The sequence below is a fragment of the Gavialis gangeticus genome, unplaced genomic scaffold (genome assembly GCF_001723915.1).
Source record: "Gavialis gangeticus isolate Ggan-Ray unplaced genomic scaffold, GavGan_comp1, whole genome shotgun sequence".
Taxonomy (NCBI): Eukaryota; Metazoa; Chordata; order Crocodylia; family Gavialidae; genus Gavialis; species Gavialis gangeticus.
The window spans coordinates 142986006-143004647 of NW_017729032.1; the positions used below are offsets into that span (position 1 = coordinate 142986006).

General features: G+C 44.4%; 1 protein-coding gene across 1 annotated transcript; it reads left to right on the forward strand.

The window, feature by feature from the left end:
• Positions 1-2814: 2814 nt before the first annotated feature.
• Positions 2815-17968, forward strand: LOC109303351 (uncharacterized protein C17orf105 homolog). The gene is made up of 5 exons (XM_019525556.1): positions 2815-3008; positions 8485-8565; positions 12044-12162; positions 14631-14823; positions 17487-17968. Exons 1-5 carry the CDS (start codon positions 2904-2906, stop codon positions 17652-17654), a joined length of 666 nt encoding a protein of 221 aa, XP_019381101.1. The 5' UTR covers positions 2815-2903; the 3' UTR covers positions 17655-17968.
• The last annotated feature ends 674 nt before the right edge of the window (positions 17969-18642 follow it).

Here is an 18642-nt window from a genome sequence, read left to right on the forward strand (position 1 = left end):
GGCAGTGCTGGGAGCAGGACTACGGGGGTGCTATGGTAAAATTTGGGGTGGCTGCAATCCCCTCCCTAGCCCCCTTCAAGCACCGCCACTGCCTGCCCCAAGCTCAACACAGCTCAGCCCACAGCTGAAGCTCAGCCCCTGGCCCCAACCCACAGCTGAAGCCTGCACCACCCCACCCCATGCAGATCCAGGGGCACACCATGTGCCCTCCCCATATGCACGCAGCAGCGGGAGCCGCCCCCAGCCCTGCATCTCCCAGACGAGCGGCAGCTCTGTCACATGCCCGCCCCACCCCTGCTGGGCAGCACCTGCCCCCGCCCCACTCCTTCCTCCCCACACCCCATCCCTTCCCTTTCCCCATCTACCACAACAGACTTATCAGCTGCATGCAGCTCTCCAAGCTGCTGGGCTCTGCTCCTCACCACCTATGTGCTGCACTGCAGCTGCATGGAGGCACAGGCATTTATCAGCCAAATTATCAGCCACATCAGGCCAATTTCTGATATAGTCAATTTTCTTTATATAGGTGCCAATCTGATATCAGACCAATGTATCAGTGTACCTCTAAATATTTTTGCTTTTTTGACAACAACACTCTATTGCAGTGAGCCAAATGAGTGGCACGGGGCTCGTCTGTGAGCTGGATTGGACTCCACTCCCCATACATCTGGATCTGGACCATGCATATGGATCTGGACCCTGCTCAGCCCTGCATGCCAAGATTGCTTCTGCATGCCTCGCGACCCTGCACTACCCCCACCCAGAACATATGCTGGGAACGGGGCCTAGGACCCTGAGCTGCCTCTGCCTGGCCCCAAATGCCAGGATCGGGGCTTGCAACCCTGAACTGCCTCTGCCAGGCTCTACAGTGTGGGATCCAGGCTTCAGGGTGCTGCACCACCTCTGCTCAGCCCCATGTGTGGAGGTTGGTTCTAGGGCTTACACTAACCCCACTAGGCTCCATGCACTGGGACTGGGGCCCTGGGGCCCTGCACCACTTCTGCCTGGCCCTGCATGCCAGGCTCAGGCCCTGCACCACCATGTGCACCAGATCTAGCACTCAGGACCGCAGCCTATGGGGCTCCCCGCAAACTGGAAGGGAGCCCTGCAGGCTACAGGACATGGCATTGGCGGTTGGATCTGGCCATCAGGCCAAAGGGTGAGCACTAGGGTTGCCAACTCTGAATCTGTTCTGGAAGGTTTATGATGTAATGACATTAATGACTGATCTACTGCACTGTACTCAAGAAAGCAAATGTACATTACTATTACATGTTAAAAACCCACTGGACTACTGTATAGTTTGGATTCATATTTATTTTAATGGATACTCTATCATTTATCTCCTGGATGACTCTCAGCAGTCTCCTGGAGATTTATATCTAGTCCCTGGAGACTCCAGAGCAATCCTGGAGGGCTGGCAACCCTATTGAGCACCCCCTGCACTATTATAACATTACTCCTAATTTTCATTAAATATTACACAAACATAGAACTTAGCATAACTAAATGAAAGGATTTCTTTTAACCTTATATGCTTTATTAAATGTACAGATATATTTCTTATACATTTAAAGAAAAATACTGGAAATTTCCAGGGGGCTAACCTAACACTCCTTAGATCCTTGAACTGCTTGTCAGAGTATGCAAGGATGCATCTATGCATTGTGATGCCACAACAGTTAAAAATTCTTGTTCTGGCTCCAAGCAAAATTTTGTAGATATCTATATCTATAGATATATATGTTATATGCCAGTTAGACAAGTTAAATGAGACAGGAATTACACACAGAACATATTAGACTCCGCTGAATACCCATATGCCTAATGTTAATTATTTGCTTAAGGAGTGTGTTGGATTGGGGATGCTAAGCACCATACAGAATTGAGCCCTAAGCAAACAGCACCAGAGAAGTTTCAGCCTCAGCGTGGGCTGACAGTTTTAACATGCAGAACTAGCCCTAGCATTTTTCTCTGGACCTGAGAAAACATTTCTCTCTCAACTCTTTAGTAAATGTGACCATTTTCTGTCCACTGCAGCAGAGTGAGGATGTGGGTGACAGCAAGGTAGTTTTTTTGTGATATACTGTAAATTAGAGATTAATTTTGAAGACAAAATAGGGACTCTGGATATTTGCCACCCCTCCCAAATCCCTGCTACAAAATGGTAACTTGGATGCTTATACTTCAACTTGAATCATCAAATTACATTTTTCAGGAGACCTGCACAAGATAAAAAGCTAAGAATGAATCAAAGCCAAGCTTCTTTTTCATAGGATGCTACCTCTTTTATCACTTGGCTTGTACAAATCTCTGCAAGTTCCCTGTACCTCAATGACTGGATAAACAGAGGTAATTGGACTATTAGCAAGTAGAAGTATGTTGGTATTAACATAAATTTGCTGTGTCTTTTGAGAAGCACATACTGACTAGTGAAGAAATATTTCAAACAAGTTATGGCAGCTCTAAAGACTACATCCCAGATTGTGAGTTTCCTTTGTACTGCATTGAGACAGGACTTTAAAACTTGGCAAGTGTTATCCATTGTACAGATCCATATCTATCTATGATGCTATATCAAGCGTTAGTAATTGCCTATCGATCCACTGTCTTCCCCAATCAGTGGGAAGTCAAGAATGGCCAGTGAATTATAATGATGAAGCTCTGTAATAAATGGAGACAATACCCTCAGAATCTTTTGCTAAGATGTTCAGCTCCTTTGCTATTCTAAACAGATTGTTTAAAACACTCCCACTAGCTATTCAGTTTTTTTTCTTGGTAGTGATGCCATGACAACCACCACATGACCTGCTACAAACATACCAGTCTCCAGGGCTTTGCTTAAGAAGGCTCAGACTGATATTAGTCATTCTTTTTATGAGCCACAGATTCAGAGATGTTTTATGGTGTTTAAGATGCACCGTGCCTACCAGCCAATTTTACCATGTGGCAACAAATATCTTCAGCAAAAATGGGACAGAGCAAACTATGAAGACCACAAGAAGAGGGTAGGTACAATTCTGTGATAGAGTATGGAAGCCTTCAGTGAGAGAACAGGCTTTACCAAATCTGTTAAATAATGCATAAGAATTTTTGCATTAACATTAGTAGGAATGTATATGTTAACGACAGGCAGTAAACTATCAGACAAATGAGACTTCAAAAGAATGGTATGCACCTGGAGATTGTTATCTTTTACCACCAGTTTGAAGTCTGACGTCCATAAAATTTAGAGATGGAAAAGATCTTTTCAGCCACTCAGTCTATCACAATGAAAAAGCAGGATTGTTCCCATCAGAAAATTCCTCAGTACTTTATTTAATGCAAGCCTAAATAACTCCAGTGCTTCTACTATGCTGCTACCTTAGGAAGTTGACATCTAAGTATTGCAGACTTTCTTGTGAGGAAATATTTCTTAATTATTTACAGACATGCTCTGTTTCATTTACCATACACAAACTATTTTTTTCTGTTACTTTCCTCCTCACCTAACACAGGAGGAGTGAATTTAAACACGAAAAATAAAATTACAGGCAGCAGCCTATCTCTAACCAGAATACAAGATCCCCTTTTTTCGTTAGTGAAAATTAATCTCTTGTGAGAGGTTGAGAGCTCTGTTGTTATGTCTGACTAATGCTATTAATTTTTATATCAGGAGACTGATCCAGAAGTGGGTGACACAGTCAACATCCATTGAGGCTCTACAATAAAGAGTATAGCGCACTTCCTATCTAGCCCATGGCATTCAAAGGTTAAGCCTAAGAACTAATTTGATATTTGGATGCTGTGTAGGCTAGAAATGTATCTGTAGTGTTAACCTCCATATGCAAAGACTTATAATTTAGCTATAAAAAAGCTGCTTTAGAATTAAACTTGTGTGATAACATCTCAGCTCAGAAGACATTTAATGGAAACATAATGTCTGGAAGTGGATGGTTCAATGGATTAGGAATTTAATTTCAAATTCATATCAGTTGAGTACTGGCCACAAATTCATTAGTCTCTGGGCACATCTACATGAGACACTACTGTACAGTGGTTACTGCACTTGTGATTATACAAGTAGTAAATAAATGCACAATAACTACTGTGTTCTTAGTATGCTCTCTTTCCACTACCTCTGACTACATAGGCTCAGTGTTGCTGATAAAAAGGATAATAATGTCCCAAATGACAATACTGTGCATTTATTTAATAGTTGTATAATGTAGTTACTGTGTATAATCAAGTACTAAATAAATGCATAGTAACTACAGTGCAGTAGCCCTGGCAAACACATTTTTAGTGATGCTACTGCACAGTAGCCTAATAATACTGTGCAGTAGTGTATTAGCACTGTTTGTGCTGTGACGCGCTACTAGGTAGTATTATTTGGCTACTGCGCAGTTAGCGTCTCATGTACATGTGCCCTCTGATAGCTAAAACTTGAGCCACTACACCACTTTACATCCAAAGACCTCAAAACATTATAGAGACATTAAGGAATTAGGTCTCACCATCTCACTTAACATATTAAGTATCATTATCCTCATGTAATGGATGAGAGAACTAAAATAAGAAGTGTTCAAGTGATTTGTAGCCAGTCTGTGGCACAGCCGCTGTGCTTACACTCTGAGGGGGTGCTGGGGCCTACCAGGGAGCTGGCTGCTATTTCCTAATTCTTAGTGTTCTGCATTTTCATTTTTTATTTAAAAAAAAAATCCGGGAATTTTTCAGGGTTTATTTTCCAAACATAAAAGCCAGGTTGAAATCAAGATAAAAGGAAGAAAGGAAAAAAATGGTTTAAATTGGGGAAAATAATAATACATTCCCGTGGAAGTGAGGAAGGGGAGGAGTAAGGCTGGGACTAGGGAAGGGGTGGAAGGAGGTGTGCAGCTCCCGGGGCTGCAGCAGGGAGCTGTCATATGTGGAGGGAACTGTCAGTGGGTGTGGGGTAGGGGGGGCATGGTGTTTGCTGCTACACGCAACCCAGGAGGGCTGTGGGCTGGGGGACTGTGCCGGGCTCTTCCCAGGGGACGCATGCCCCTGGATCTGCACACAGGACAAGAGCAGGCTGCCGCTGCAGGCAGGGCTGGCGGCAGCACCGGGTTCTTCCCAGTGTCTGGGGTGGGTGGCAGCCTGCTCTCGTCCGGCATGCAGATCCGGGGGCATGCACCCCCCAGGAACAGACCTCTTGGGACGCACGTAGCACCAAGAGCCGTGCCTCCATGCCCCGCACCCACTGACTTACAATTCCCTCAGCAGCTGGCATTGGCTGTTCCTGGGGCTGCTGTAGCAGGGGCTGGAGTAAGTGGGAACAAGCGGAGCCCCAGGCATTGTGGGACACAACACAGCTTGTCCCCACTCACCCCAGCCCCTGCTACAGTGGCCCCAGGAGTGGCTGATGGCAGCTGCTAGGCTGTGCCGTGCCCTGAACCCTCTGAGGCTCTGCTTGTCCCTACTCACCCCTAGATTAAAAGAACAACCAAATAAGAACATATTAAAGTAAGGTTGCATGAGACTATACATTTGGTGCATCTCTCCTCTGCAACAGTCTGCACTGAACTAAACATTTTGTTGGAGCTAGAATAGTATAGTAGCATGTACACACAGAGTCATAACAATGAGCTACCACACAGACCAGGAAGGGGTTGGAAAATTTAGATTTTACTTTCTTACTTACTCAGTTTGAGAGAGGTATAAAATGACTTTTGGCAACTGATAAGCTCAAGAGATATTTTTACCTCCACCACCACCTTCCTTTGTATTATGAAAAAACGCAACTCATGAGTAGTTACTACTTTCCCAACAGAGAGATGAAGAGTAAGGAGATAAATAGGTCTCTTTAAAACTTCCAACTCCCAAGGATATGAGCACCATTATGTACCTTGTGACCTGGGACAACTAATTATATTGATACAATCCACAGGGAAGAGATGGCAGTACCAATACCCCATTTCTAAATTAAACAATGGGTGCTTTATGTTTTGACAACAGCTTTCACATTAATAAGCTAAAACCACAATTTGTGGTTCGTTATTCTATTCAGTTGAAGCCAAAACTCCTAAACTAACAGGTATAGCAACAACTGATTTTTCTAGTGGGCTATAAACACATGAGTGTTTTATAGTGCAAGGTTGCTTTAAACTTGTTGTAAATTTAATGATCATGAAAAATGCTGGCCTGACAGCACAAGAAAATAAAATCTTCTAGAAAAATGCAAGAGCAGTCCACACTGCTTCTGCATAGCCTCTTTTGTGAGATTTACAAAGATCATCTTGTGGGATGAGAAGGGAAAGGCTAGTAGTACTTTAAGCTTGAAATTCTTCATGGCAAGATGCTAGACAAGTACTTTAAATGAGCAAGTAAGTGCCATTGTCCCCTTTACACATGGAGAAACTAGGGAATATAAATAGTATCTTTCCCAAATCATATTGTCAGTGGTGGAAGCAAGAACAGAACTGACAGCTTGTGGCACTTGGTTCTGGACCCTTTGTACTTAGACTGGCTGCTCCCCTCAGCAATTTGGTCATCAGGCTTATTCATTCCTTGTCCTGTCTATAAAAACTGATGATTATGACAATTATTTTGTGCACACTGAAGCCCCAGGCACATGTTCATTTAAAGGCACCATGGGCTCTGATCCCAACCATCAAGCCTCCTGCCATACCACACATTCATGGCAGGAGGCATGATTCTGGGATCAGGGATCACATCCCAATTGCACCCTTTCTACTTGCCAGTGCAGGGGCACTCCAGGATCATTATCATGACCTTGGGCTCCCCCTGCACTGGAAAGGTGACAGCCAGAGCTGCTACATGTTCATTTTAACAAACTATACAGACCAGCCATAAAAATGTTCCACATTTTTATGCCATTTATGCAGCAAGTATAGCATAACACATTCATTAAAGCATAAATGTAACATGTAGAGGGAGGCTGGCATGCAGACAACCAAATTGCTTCTTATCAATACAGCCAAGGACTGGCAGTAAAACCATTTGCTTTAATTCAAAAGTCACTTGCATTTGATAACTACTTGGATCATGAAGAACAGCAGGACACAGCTGAGGACAGAACAGCGATGACAGACAAGAATAGTCAAATCTTGGGGGATGCTGCAAGTGCAGCTCTGCTATTTAGTAGACTGTTTCCATTCATTAAGGCCCAATCTTGTGATACTGATGTCACCCTCAACTCCTCTTGAAATCAACGAGAATTCAGTACCTCACCAAATCAAGCTCTGTATTTAAAAACTCTAACAGGAGCAAGTCAACAGTGTAATTCTAGCTCTAGTACTGCAGCTCCAAACACCACCCCAATTAGCAACATGTTTTGAAGCCAAGGGCCAGACTTGGAAGATTTCTCAGTCGTCCAGGTATCAGAGAATCAGGGTTGGTCCCTGCCACACAACAAGGCTCTTCACTGTGCCAGGCTACCTCAGGAGCTTTGGAGGGCTGTATGTAGGCTGCAAGTGAAGCTTTGAACCTTCTATTTGCAACGCAGCTGTTTTGCCCTGTCGCTATAAAATTTGCATCGACTTGACAGCCCGTTTTTCTTCCTGTGTAAATATTTTACTTTTCTTTATATAGCACAGGGGTGAGCAACTTCTAAGAGGCTGAGTCAGCCAGGAAGGGCACAGTTGAAACATGATTTATATGTGATACAGAAGAAAAATGTATCACATTCTGCCCCCCCCCCGACTTTTCACTGCCCACCCCCTGGGTCTCTCTGATCCAAGAGGATTCACATGAACTACTGTGCACGGGGAATCACTGTCAGTGATCTCTTCCTGTCAGCCCTAATCTCAATATTCCTGCAAAGTGTCAGAAGAAAGAAGATACTTACTTTGCCTCTGAATTTGGTGCAAACCAAGCTCCACCAGTGATTGTACCAGCAGTTTAGCATCAGAGACTGGTATTATAAGGCCTCGCTGCTGGAGAGCAGCACTGGGGGTTACTTGCAGCAAAAGAATCGCGTGGCAAAGCATTGCAGAGCTCTCCTTAAATGTAAATTGACTCCCCTAGGAGATACTAATGCAGACAGGTAGGGATGTAGTTAGGGTTTTCTTGGGTTCCAGCAGTTCTGTTCCCTTGTAACAGCCCTGGGTATCTACTGCTTCAAGGATGCAAGCTCAGGAGCCTGTACAGTGAGCTCAACAAGACCCAACAGCCCCTGCCAAGTAGAGGTGCAAGCTGCCTTCCCATTGCCTTCCTGTGCTCTCACCCCAACATTATGATTCATCTGGCCTCAAGTTTTGTTTTGTTTTTGGCTTCTCTGAGAGAAAGAAAGATTGGCTCTCCACCTCTGATACAAATGTCCGTAATATGCTCTCTTTCCACTCGCTCTGCTTACACAGGCTCAGTGTTGCTGATAAAAAGGATAATGTCCCAAATAACAATACTGCTGACAATATAAAGGACTAAATGTAAATGATGCCCATGAGAACTGGTGAGAATTTTACTTTCAACAAAAAATGAATAACAATGTCTTTCCTACTGCAGATTCAGACAGCCAAAGCGAGAGTGGACACTTCTTCTCCTCCCGCATATGGCCATCTGCACTTGAAGCTGAAGAAGCTGAAGGTATCCTGTTGGTTATCATCACTTAATTAAACTGGAACACATAAAACTATGTCATAGTGTCTCTCTCCCACCAATCCAAAGAAAGCTGGGCATAGCAACACAGATGAGAGAGCAAATGGTCAAAGGTTTAGTCCCATTCCTTGTCCCTTCAAAGCAAGATTTCTGTGCTCTGCAGAGCTGGCCCCCTGGATACTGCCTTCCCAAGCTCACATCAAATAAGCTCTCATTTTCTGACTGATGCCACACATTCCTTCCAATTGCCAAGTCCAGAGCCCACAGATTCTGTCTTAGGGGTTGCACAGAGGGACTCTCCCCACATACCCACATACACAATTTCAGTCATTGTGAAAACCCACAACCACAAAGACACACGCACAGTGAAATTAAACAAACACCACAACATGTAGCCATTCTCATATATAACAATGTGTCAAAATATTTTATCTTTCCCTAAAGACATTTTTTAATTAAAAAAAAAAAAAGTGGGGAAAAAAATAATTGGTCATTTTTGTCAAACTTTTTATACAATCTCTCTTAGGCAATGAGATTATCCTCCAGGTGAAAGTTTCAAGATTTAGCCTCTGAAAAATCTTGCAATACCTCATACATTTCAACACTATCCAAAGAGCTTGAGATTGTGTCACTATCAAAACAATGACTTTCTCCATGATGCACACAGGCTTTTATGCTATTATAGACTTGATATTAGTGCTGATTGCTGTCTAGGATTTTTCCTTTACTGTAAAAGTACAAAAGCATATGCCTTTGAAGGGAAATAAATAGGGGGAAAGAACCCACACAGGTAAAAAACAAAACAATAACACCCCTCTTACCTGAGCCCAACTTCTAGGAGTATCCTTTAGGGTCGCACTATGTTTCCTATTGATCTGCATTACCAGTTCTTCGAGAGGTGTTATGTAAACATAGGGCACTTGTACACATGATGGGGATTTAGTTCCCTAAATTGAAACAGTGGGTTTTTAATTGTTAAAAACCCGCCGTTTCAATTTAGGGTTTTCTGTCACTGTTATGGCAAGGGGCCCAATCTTTTTCTTTTTTTTTGTGGAGCCTGTCTGTGTTTCCCATGGCTGAGGAGCATGCTGCTGGTGGCCCCTAAGCTGTGGGGGGCCCTGGTCCTTCCTTCTGTATTGGAAGTACCCTCCTGGGCCACCTGGGTGGGCTGCTAGCAGGTGGGTGCTGCCCCAGCTTGGGGTCGGGGAACAGTTGGATCAGCGCCTACCTGGGTGGCCCTGAGGGATGCTGCTGCCTCAGAGGGAAGCATAGGCAACTGGTAAGGGGTGCACAGGGGTGTACATGCACGGCCAACACTGATGCTCTCAGCAGGGCTGGTGCCCCCCCGACAGGGCCGCCGCCATTGGCAGCTTCTGTGGGTCCCCCCCAGATTCAGGAGGCACCAGTTGCTCATGGAGGGAAAGACCAGGGCCCCCTGCAGCTCAGGGCCTGCTGGCAGCTTGCCCCCAGCTGCAGAAGAGGTGGGCAGGCTCCATGGGGGGGTGGGGAGGGTAGGATCAGGCCCTTCACCGCTACTTTTTTCCCCTTGTGAAACCTGCCTGAGCAAGCTGCTTTCAGGTTGTGTAGCCCCTGAGCTGCAGTGGGGCCCAGTCCTTCTCTCCACAATGGTGGTACCACCTGGATGAGCTACTAGCTGTGGAGGTGCTGCTGCAGCTCGCAGGCAGCAACCACTGGATCCAATTCTTCCCTAAGCCAGTGTGCTGGAAGCCTGCCAGGCGCTGTTCCCTGGGCAGGCTTGGGGAATGGTTGGATCTGGCAGGTGCTTCCTGCAAGATGGGGCAGCACCCATGCAGCTAGCACCCTGCCCACGCGACCCCAGGGGGTGCTGCCACTGTGGAGGGAAGGACTGGGCCCCCCTCAGTGGGGAAGGGTGAGCTGTCAAAAGGCTGCAACATTACAAACAGCTAAGTTGAAAACTAAATTACAATGTTTGCAATGTAACAAACTAATTTAAATCTGCACACGTACAGCATGATGAAATTAAACCACAAAAATGGCCACTTTTCATCACATGTACAAGCACCCATAGTGAGAAGGTCTCTAACATTTCAGTGAAGCTTATCTTCCCTTCATCAGGTTCCTTTGTAGTCACTGCTCCTCCGGGCTTCTAGAGCTCAATGAGATTACTTAACAGCACCATTTTTAGGTACATCTATAATGCAATATAATCTACATTTACCCTGTTACAAAGCCAGGCAAACACAAAAGACAAATGAAGTGCCCCTGCAGTCACTTATAGCATTAGCCATTGAAGATTATCAGAGCAACAGGAGGCAATCTTTCATATAGGGCATGCTGAAGTGCTAGGATCTAGTAACAAAACAAAAAGGCACAAAATGAACAGGCCTGTACAGAATATGTTCTTCATTGATGCTTCAGCGGGGGCTCCTGATGGTATTGTATAAGAATTAAGCTCTGAGAGAATGATGGATTTCCCTGCCACTCCACCTCTGACTATTTTTAATTCACCCCTGCTAGAGGTAGCATCATTGGGCCATGGACATATACTTCTGCAGAGCACATTTTTTGGTTCTTTTGGTTCTTTTAGATTAAATTTCCCCAAATGGCAGATGCTCAAATAATATTCCTCCCAAATCTGGCTAGCTCTGGCAATTTCCTATAAGATCTTCATCTTCCAGCCTATTCTCTTCTTTAGGTTCATAACCTGCTCTCATCACCTTCACATTCCACAAGTTAGTCTGTGTTAAACTGAGGTTATGTGTATTAATATTCTACAGTTATAACTTAAAAGTGATCTGAAAAATTACCCTAAACTAGCTAACTGAGAATGTAAGTAACTAGTTTATGCAGCCACACATGCCTATCCCATTTGCTCCCTCTGCAGCTCCTTCCATTTTTTCATCACATCCCGTTGTTGCTTCTCATCTAAAATCTCCAGGGTAGGGAAGGCCTGTTACTGTAGTTCTCTGGATCCAACGGAAAGGCTCTCATTGGATTTTAGCTCAGTCTCCACTGTTTGTACAGTGTCCAGCACAATGGAGTCCTGGATTTTGACTGGAGCCTATGATGCCCACCAGAACTAACTAGTAATAAAGTTCCTGAAAAAAAACCCCAACCTCCTATTGACTGAACATAAAGATTTTTGTTGTACACCTATTAATGCATTTGCCAAGTGGTGCAACCTGCGTAACTCTCCTGGTTATAAGAAAGAGTTTCTGTTTCAGGGTGAAATTTGCCCCTTTCCAAAGAGTCCCACTTAAAGCCCTATTTACTGCCGAAGCCCTAAATTAATAATTTTGCAGGATCTTCTTCAGCACCTGTGCACCAAGGTGAATCCTTACTCTACCTGGAGTATGTGACCGTCTTTAGGGCAAAGCAACAGGAGTTGCAGCAGCTCCTTGGTAGATATGCATAGTGCATCACTGCTGCTTACACAAGGCCATAAGAAAAACCAAATGTTTCTCTGCCTCTTCTGTACATAAAGCTTGAGGAGGAGCGACTTTCACTCATCGAACGAGACAACCGTTTGCTGCTGGAAAAGATGTCCTGCATCATGAGGACGAAGGGACGAATTGATAACAAAAATGACTATGAGACCAAAAGGTAACATCCACCTTGACATTTGTACGAGGTTATCGAGTTACTCTGCCAGCCATAAACATAGACAATCTGCTCAGCAAGGACATGTTTTTAAAAAGATTCAGGAGAGCAGTACCCAGGGGCGCTAAGGTGTCTGCATGTCAGATACTCATTCTTCTGGCCAAGATGGGGGACTCCAGATTCAAAGTCATCCTTCTCCAACTCTGCCTGGAAAAGGAGGAGCCAGCTTTAGGTTAATGCTTTAGTTTACTAGCCAAGGTAAAGTGAGAGACTGGGAAAATGTTGCCCCAGTTTAGGCGAAATAAACCAATTATATCCCAGGTAAACTGTTATTGCTAAGTGAGTCACAGACTTTTGCTTTTTCAGTCCTTTCTACAGACATCACTGGAAACATGTGGGTCCAAAGCTTCAAGAGGGAATAAAACACCCAACAAAGTAAAGTAAAATAAGAACACTGTGGAGCAGCCACATTGAATAAGAAGACTCAAAAAATAAATACAAACAAGGATTTAAGCCATAGCTCAAGGGAAATGTGTGAGACTCTTCTGGTGGGAATACCATTTATAGCATCCTAAATCAAGGGGGAAATTCTTAATTCTAATAGATCATTCCTAATTCTAATACAGCATGCTCTGCTATCTTCAACAGCACAAAAGAGAATGTAGGAATGGATGAAGGAACCCAAAACCTACAGTGGTGGATGTCTTGTGAATTTCAAATGTTGTCTGCTACTCCTTATGACTCATGTACAGACAGACTGGGTGATAAGAGAATGATAGCTCAGATCAGGTCCCAGGGTGTCTCTGCACTGTAGAGTCTACACAGAAGGCTGCAGCTTAGCTTCAAGTAATCCAGGTGACGTCCAGAACAGCAGGCCATTATATAACCAGGAGTATCAAGGCATCATTGTGCTCCCATGGGAAGGGAGATATAATCTGAACATGCTTTAGCTAATAGTTGGATATACCTTCATCAGCATTATATTACACATATGTAAACTACTGCATTGACTTTAGGTTGCAGCAGCAATACATGTTCCCACCACGTAGATTATTGTAGCTTCTTTGGAATCAATCACCATCTGTTAATTAACTCTGAGCACTCATAAAATGTTTGTGGATAGCATTAGGCAAGATACTTGCCTTACAACTCTTCACCTTCCTCACAACCCAATTCATTTGGTTTGCATCTGAAATTTTGATGGGACATTTTCCTTCAAGAACTAATGATACAAGGACAAAAGCCAGGCTAGGATGGCTGACTCTTGATATACTAAGTCATATCCTCTCCCTCAGTATAACAACAAAAATGATTCAGGGGCTGAAAATAACCATTTTTAATTTAAGGTAAAGGTTGAGTTTTTCCCTCTTGTAAGAAGGATCTTTATAATGGACTAGCAAATTGCCCGTCAAGAATGATGGGGCGGGGGGGGGGGCAGGGACAGCACTGCCACCTGTCACCCCATGCTACAGCCACCTTCCAGAAGTGGGGTGGGGGGGAAGCTTGCCCCACCATCCCCCTCCACCAGCATTCTGCACCGCCGCCACCTCCAATGCTACTGGCCTGCTCCTCAGAGGCAATGGTGCACCTCCATGATAGCAGGGATGGAGTGGGGGGAAGCGAGACAAGTGAGGCCAGCACTACCGGCCTCGCCTCACCGCACCATCCCCTCTATCCCTGCTATCATGGTGGTGCTCTGCACTCTGGCTGTTTCACTAACCAATCAGAGTGCTCCAAGAGTATTATGGACAGACAGATGGACTAAGCCCTTTATTACATAAGAATCTTTATAGCATTCCTGAAGAGACACTATTTTTGAAGGCAGGGAGCAATGTTTCATTAAATGAAACTCCTCTCTTTCAGACAAACAGAGGGCAGATTTCTAAAGGTTGGTTAGTATACAAACAGGGTGTTCAAACTCTATCTTGTGGGCCATCCAGCCTGCAGCATTTCCCATGGGTCTGGAAATTTAGTGGTGGGGGAATGGTGATAATTAACAATTTGTCTCCTCCACTGCCAAATGTCCAAGCCCTGTAGGCCAGATGACATGACCTTATGTGCAGGGCTGGGATCATGGGCACAGTGGGTATGATGTAGGGACAGGGCAATGGTCATGATCCAGTGAAGGATGGGGGGCTGACCTAGTGCATGGGGCCTGGGCTGTGAGTGTGATCCAGCATCTGGGGTTGGGGCCATGCACCAGCCTGGCTCAGTGTGTCAGATCAGACCCACAAACCATATCCGGCCTGTGGACCAACCCTGCACCACTCATCTGTCCCTCAAAGCCAAAAGGTTGGACACCAATGGTATAAAGCAAGAAGAAGAGAATCCTCCTAGAAGAAGCATAAAAGTTTTTGTGATTTCCAGACAGAAGATTTACAGTGGATTCACACACTGAGGTTCCAGCTTTGACCTACACATTCTTTAAGTATATCTGTGACTGGGATTGATCTTGTTTGTGTGTCTTCTAGTTTAAACAGGGAAAAACGAGAGAAGGAACTGCTGAGAGTGAGCAAGGAAAACCGTGCCATTCTGGATAGGATTACGAAGTCTGAGCCTCAGTATCAAGTTCAGAGGTGGCATGAAGATTGGCAACGAGCTGAGAAATACATGATCAGCATTGCAAGATATCCTCCTGGCTGGTATAAACCACACAACCAAAAGGTAGCCCTGAACTTCTGGGACTTTTTTCTTCTTTTCAATTGCAGATTAGACCTAGCCACTTTGTGAATTTTGCTGTATCTTTGTACTAGTAATTAGAACTAGCAGACAGTTATGTAGTTAATGATCTTACATTTATACAGCACCTTCCATCAAATGAATACCGCAGGGCTTTTCATACTTTCTTAGGGGACTGCAGGAACTGTAGTATTTGTCCACTGATCAAATAACACCCTGTGATGTACTTGATGACTGGTGCCACAACAGAAAAGGCTAAGTACTACAGCAACTTTTTTTTTTTAAGTATAAAATAATTTAATATTTTGGCATCACAAGAATCATGGTTGATTTCCACAGAACATCTGTTATTCAGAATAATCAGAATCTTGTTCTCTTCACAAAATGCACAGTTGTAAATCAGCTACAAACAATATTAAAGAAACGGGTCTTAGTGGGCGTGTTTACATGTGTGCTTTAATGAACAGTAGACCACTTCATTGTGCATTACAGCATAAAGTAAAAGACCTATGCTAATTTTTTATGCATAGCTATACATTCTATCTATACAGATATATAGCATATGCATAGCTATACATTATGCTAATACATAGTAAAATAGTCTACTGCACATTAAGTGTCACTTAAAACCATGCATATGTGCTACTGCACATTAAGGCAGCCTAATGGGCATTAATTTAGTACTTCACATTGGAGGTGCTAAATTTAGTGCACATTAGAAAAGGCGCATTAATGCACATGTAGACGTGCCCAGTGGGTGCCTAGCATCACTGCAGTGTCATGTGTATAACCCCCTGCAGGTTTAAAAATGGCCAATAGGGTGCTTTAACTAAAGCTTATCAAATGAGCTTTAGTTAGAGAGTCCCACAGCCATTTTTAAATGCATGGGGGCCTAATACACATGAAGGTGTGGCATTTTAATTAGAGTGGCTCTCTGGGAACCACTCTAATTAGCCCCTCCTTCCCCCCCACACCCATGAGCATGTGTATAGGCACCTGTTCAGAATTGAGGTGTAGTAATTACTAAGCATGTGTAAAATGAGATCTTCAGAGGTGTATAGTTCAGCCCAGTCTGGGTGACTTTTCCTGAAGACAGGAAAAGGCAACTTGCTAGGCCTAGGACTACCCTGGACTACTCTGTACAGTTTTGGGCACCCCCACTACAGAAAGAATATGGACAAATTGGAGAGAGCCCAGAGGAGGGCAACAAAAATAGTGAGGGGGCTGGGAATATGACTTATGAGGAGACAGAGGGAACTGGGCTTATTTATTCTAGAGAAGAGAAGACTGAGGGGGGATTTAATAGCAGCTTTCAGCTACCTGAAGTGAGGTCTGAAAGACAGTGGTGATGCATAGGAGGTGTGTAGGGGGTACACGGGAGTGCATGTGCACCCCCGCACAGCCAGCGTTTCCACTTAGGTGATGGGCAGGGGGGCAGGCGGGAGAGCTGGTGCCCCCCCTGAGAGCACTGGCTGAGGAGTGGGGATACCAGGAGAAGCACCGCTGGCACTTCCGGGTGGGTGCAATCGTCCCTAACCCTCCTCCCCACTAGGCATGATCAGCCATGGGGAGAACCCTCCCCCCCAGTCAGCAAGTGCCTCCCCAACTCAGGAGGTACCAGTTGCCCATGCCGAAAGTGGATGGAGCTAAACTGTTGTCAAACACAGAAGACAGAACAAGGAGCAATGGTCTCAAATTGCAGCAAGGGAAGTTTAGGCTAGATATTAGGAAAAGCTTTCACATGTGGAGTATAGTAAAACACTAGGACAGGTTATCCAGGGAGGTTGTGGAATCTCCATCCTTGGAGGTTGGTAAGACCCAGCTAAACAAAGCCTCGCCTGGAATGATATAGCTGGGGGTGGTCCTGTTTAAGCAGGATGTTGGATTAAATATTGTCCTGAGATCCCTTCCAAGCCTAATTTCCTATGATTCTATGACTTGTGAGAGTGCAGCGGTGGGGGCAGGGCAGTGTCCCAAATTTCCCAGATGATGTCCTGGATTTCTGGGATTTCCAGATAGTCAGCCTAACTGGTACATTCCCAGCAAAAACTATTTCAGTCCAAATAGTCAAAGCCTGGTAAAATTATAAGCAATAACAAAAAGTGGGCTTGGGAAGCATCAGGCAGCATTTATAATTAGTTGTGCTATCAGCCCATCCCACAATGCACATACAGCTGTTGAACCTAGATCCATCTTTAATAAAGGATAATTTTTGCTTTTTTTTGGTCAGACCTTCCTCTCCTTCCCATTTTATGAGTGCTCAGATCTTTCTGTTGAAGCATATCAATGTCACCAAAGATGGTATGTGTTGGGCAAGGGGGAGGCTTCCTCCCCCTTTTTTTAGGGCCATTTTTACTGATCCAAGCAAATTCCCTCATCAGTGGGCTGTATCATCCATTGGTGGACTTTACTCCATTCATGAGAGCCAATCCAATCCCAAAGGGCAGAACAAGTTCCCTTTCCTTGCTCCAGAAAAGGATTTTGCTTTCTCTGACCCTTGAGAACTCTGCTATATCTTGTTCTAACTGTGGGTTGTGCTTGGCTGAGGAATTGCTTCTAAAATAATTAGAAAATACAAGAAACTTCAAATGCTGACATTTTGTTTACTTTAGATGAATTGTTAATGATTCCTCTCTCTTCTCTTGTAGGAACAAAAAGTTAAAAAGAAGGCACCAAAACGAGAGCAAAATAGAGATAAGCAACTGAATGGAAAGAGTGTGAAAAGTGAGGAGGAGGAGGAGGAAGAAAGAAGGCATGGTCAAAGTACAGAGCACAATGATCACCAAGAGAGAAACAGTGTCTCAGAAAAAGTATAATGCCCTCCCTCCCTTTTTGGGGGCAGAACTATGGGTGAGCAGCGACTGCAAGAGCGTAGCATATTATCATCTTAAACAGGCTACCGTAAGTGTAGGTTTTAGGCATGTCAGGTCTTTATTATAATTAGGGAAGTGTAGGACAAGTAATGTAGGGTAGGATATGAAAACTTTTCTTTGTCATTGCCAAGAAATACCTAACACTGTATGATGGCTGATAAACACTAGTGAAATAGGGAGCAAAGCTGAGCCTATGAATTGATTTTAGTGTAGGTAACTAATCCAGCTGAGTTAGACTAAATTTTTCCTCTTTTTTTTTTAAATCATTTCAGTGTTCAAAGATCTAGCAGTGAAAACTGACTTGGGTGACTGCATGTAGTTTTAAGCAGGGGGTTAAAATGTGTTTAGGGGCTGGACCATCTCTTTTGAACAGAGCAATGGCTGGATGAAGAACCTCCCCTCCTATTCACAGTTACACAGACCACTTCCTTCCCTATTCATGACTGCATGCCACCTTTGTGTTAGTTACAGTAGTGTCACGTGGAGTGGGCAAAGGAGCACATGACCTGGGTGCTGCCTAAAGGGAAGCCAGAAGGATGGGGCAGAGGGACTCCGCTTTCCCCCAAGGGCTACTGCCTGCTTCACCGTTACCTTTACAGGGGGCTGCAGGAGGGAGCCGGCACAGACGATGTGTGTAATGAAGCACATGGCATTCTGGGAATCACAGTTTGGCAGGGCAGCAGTGGAGTTCAGCGCTGTTGGGGGAAGAACTGAGCTCCTTTTTTTGCCACTGAAATCAGCTTTTTTTTGCCCTCTGGACATGCACTTCAGTGGCCAAACTGGAGTGAAAGTTTCCCCCGGTACTGCTCTAGAAAACTATGATTTCCAGAACACCTTGCACTGGCTGCTGCTTGCTGCTGTCCCTCCACCTGCAAGCCAGAAGGTACAGGGAGGAAGGGAGTTTAAGAGAGGGTGAGATGACTGCCCAAGG